The following is a 2,445-nucleotide window of genomic DNA, read 5'->3' on the forward strand; positions in this document are numbered from 1 at the left end:
GCCCGTGTCCCACTCGTGTCCCCTCTGTGTCCTCCCATGTGTCCCCCATGTCCCCCCTGTCCCACTCGTGTCCCCCTCGTATCCCACTCGTGTCCTGCCGTGTCCCCTCTGTGTCCGCCCATGTGTCCCCCATGTCCTCCAATGTCCCCTCGTGTCCGACTCATATCACACTCGTGTCCCACTCGTGTCCCCTCTGTGTCCTCCCATGTGTTCGCCATGTCACCTCATGTCCCACTCGTGTCACCCTGTGTCCCACTCGTGTCCCCTCTGTGTCCTCCCATGTGTTCGCCATGTCACCTCATGTCCCACTCGTGTCACCCTGTGTCCCACTCGTGTCCCCTCTGTGTCCTCCCATGTGTTCGCCATGTCACCTCATGTCCCACTCGTGTCACCCTGTGTCCCACTCGTGTCCCCTCTGTGTCCTCCCATGTGTTCGCCATGTCACCTCATGTCCCACTCGTGTCACCCTGTGTCCCACTCGTGTCCCCTCTGTGTCCTCACATATCCCACTCGAATCCCACTCGTGTCCTTCACGTCCCAATCGTGCCCCACTCGTGTCCCCATCATGTCCCACTCGTGTCCCCTTTGTGTCCCCCCCACCTCCCTCTGTCCACCCGTGTCTCCCACTCGTGTCCCCACCTGTCCCCCGTGTCCCACTCGTGTCCCCTCTGTGTCCTCACATGTCCCACTCGTGTCCCCCTGTGTCCCACTTGTGACACACTTCGGTTCCACATGCCACCCCTGTCCCACTCATGTCCCCTCTGTGTCCTCCCATATGTCCCCCATGTCACCCCTGTCCCACTCGTGTCCTCCTCGTGTCCCCGTGTCCCCCACGTCCCACTCGTGTCCCCCTCACCCACTCCGTTCTGTCCCCCCAGGTGTCCCCGTTCTCTTCGTTGCTCCATGGGTTCTCCTGCGCTATCTCTACGAGAACGAGGGGTGAGCCCACCCGTGTCCCCACCCCACGCGTGGGCTCAGCGTGTCCCCCACCCACGGGGACACTCGTAGGGACCCTGACCGTGTCACCCTCCGCAGGTGTTGGGAGCGGAACGAGAAGCTGGAGGTGTGGTGGGTCATTCGCTGTCCCATCCTGGTGGCTGTGGGGGTGAGTCCCTCGTGGGTGTCCCCGCGTGGGTGTCCCCTCGTGACCCCAAGCCACCCCACGCGTGTCCCTTTCCCCCCACGCAGGTGAATTTCGTGGTGTTCGTTCGAATCGTTAGGATCCTCGTGGAAAAGCTCAGGGCACATCAGGTGTCCCGCGGGGACTCCAGGCTCAGGTGGGAACTGCAACACGAGTGGGACATGGGGGACCCGAAGGGGACACGAGTGGGACAAGGGGGACATGGGTGGACACGGAGGGACGTGGGGGGACACGAGTGGGACATGAGTGGGACATGGGGAACACGAGGGGGACAAGGGGGACACGAGTGGGGCAATGAGGACAGAGAGGGGACACGAAGGGGACACGAGTGGGACAAGGGGGACATGGGTGGACACGGAGGGACGTGGGGGGACACGAGTGGGACATGAGTGGGACATGGGGAACACGAGGGGGACAAGGGGGACACGAGTGGGGCAATGAGGACAGAGAGGGGACACGAAGGGGACACGAGTGGGACAAGGGGGACATGGGTGGACACGGAGGGACGTGGGGGGACACGAGTGGGACATGAGTGGGACATGGGGAACACGAGGGGGACAAGGGGGACACGAGTGGGGCAATGAGGACAGAGAGGGGACACGAGTGGGACACGAGTGGGACATGGGACACACGAGGGGAACACGATTGAGACGGGGGATAGGGGGGACACATGGGGGACACGGCGGGGCACATGTTTAGGACTCGGGACAAGAGTGGGACACGAGTGGGACACGAGTGGGACATGGGACACCAGCGGGACACGGGGGGACATGGGAGGCCACAGAGGGGACATGTCGGACACGAGTGGGACACGAGTGGGATGGGGGGACATTGGGGACACATGGAAGGACACAGAAGGGACACGAGTGGTACACGAGTGGACACGAGGGGGACAGGGGACACGAGTGGGACATGAAGGGCACACGAGAGGGACAGGGGTGACATGGGAGGACACAGAGGGGACACGAGTGGGACACAAGTGGGGCACGAGTGGGACAGGGGACTCTAGTGGAACACGAAGGGACATGAGTGGGACATGAGTGGGACATGGGGAACACGAGTGGGACACGAGGGGACAAGAGTGGGCCATGAGTGGGACATGGGGAACACGAGTGGGACAAGTGGGACACGAGTGGGACAATGAGGACAGAGAGGGGACATGAGTGGGACACGAGTGGGACATGGGGGACACGAGGGGAACACGATTGAGATGGGGGGACAGGGGGGACACATGGGGGACACGGGGGACACATGTTTAGGACACAGAGGGGACAAGTGTGGGACACGAGTGGGACATGGGACAC

At 62.6% G+C, this 2,445-nt stretch overlaps 1 protein-coding gene across 1 annotated transcript in view; it reads left to right on the forward strand.

Moving 5' to 3' along the window:
- The window catches only part of LOC103802344 (gastric inhibitory polypeptide receptor-like), a gene marked incomplete at its 3' end in the record, with an annotated part of 2,783 nt that extends 1,506 nt beyond the window's left edge, over positions 1–1,277 (forward strand). Inside the window, exons 2-4 of the mRNA XM_009074804.1 lie at positions 879–939; positions 1,036–1,105; positions 1,189–1,277. Of these exons, the coding sequence (XP_009073052.1) occupies positions 879–939; positions 1,036–1,105; positions 1,189–1,277 (220 nt within the window). The remainder of the gene's footprint in view (positions 1–878; positions 940–1,035; positions 1,106–1,188) is intronic.
- Positions 1,278–2,445: the final 1,168 nt, after the last annotated feature.

This window comes from Acanthisitta chloris, unplaced genomic scaffold (genome assembly GCF_000695815.1).
Source record: "Acanthisitta chloris isolate BGI_N310 unplaced genomic scaffold, ASM69581v1 scaffold10255, whole genome shotgun sequence".
NCBI classification, from domain to species: Eukaryota; Metazoa; Chordata; class Aves; order Passeriformes; family Acanthisittidae; genus Acanthisitta; species Acanthisitta chloris.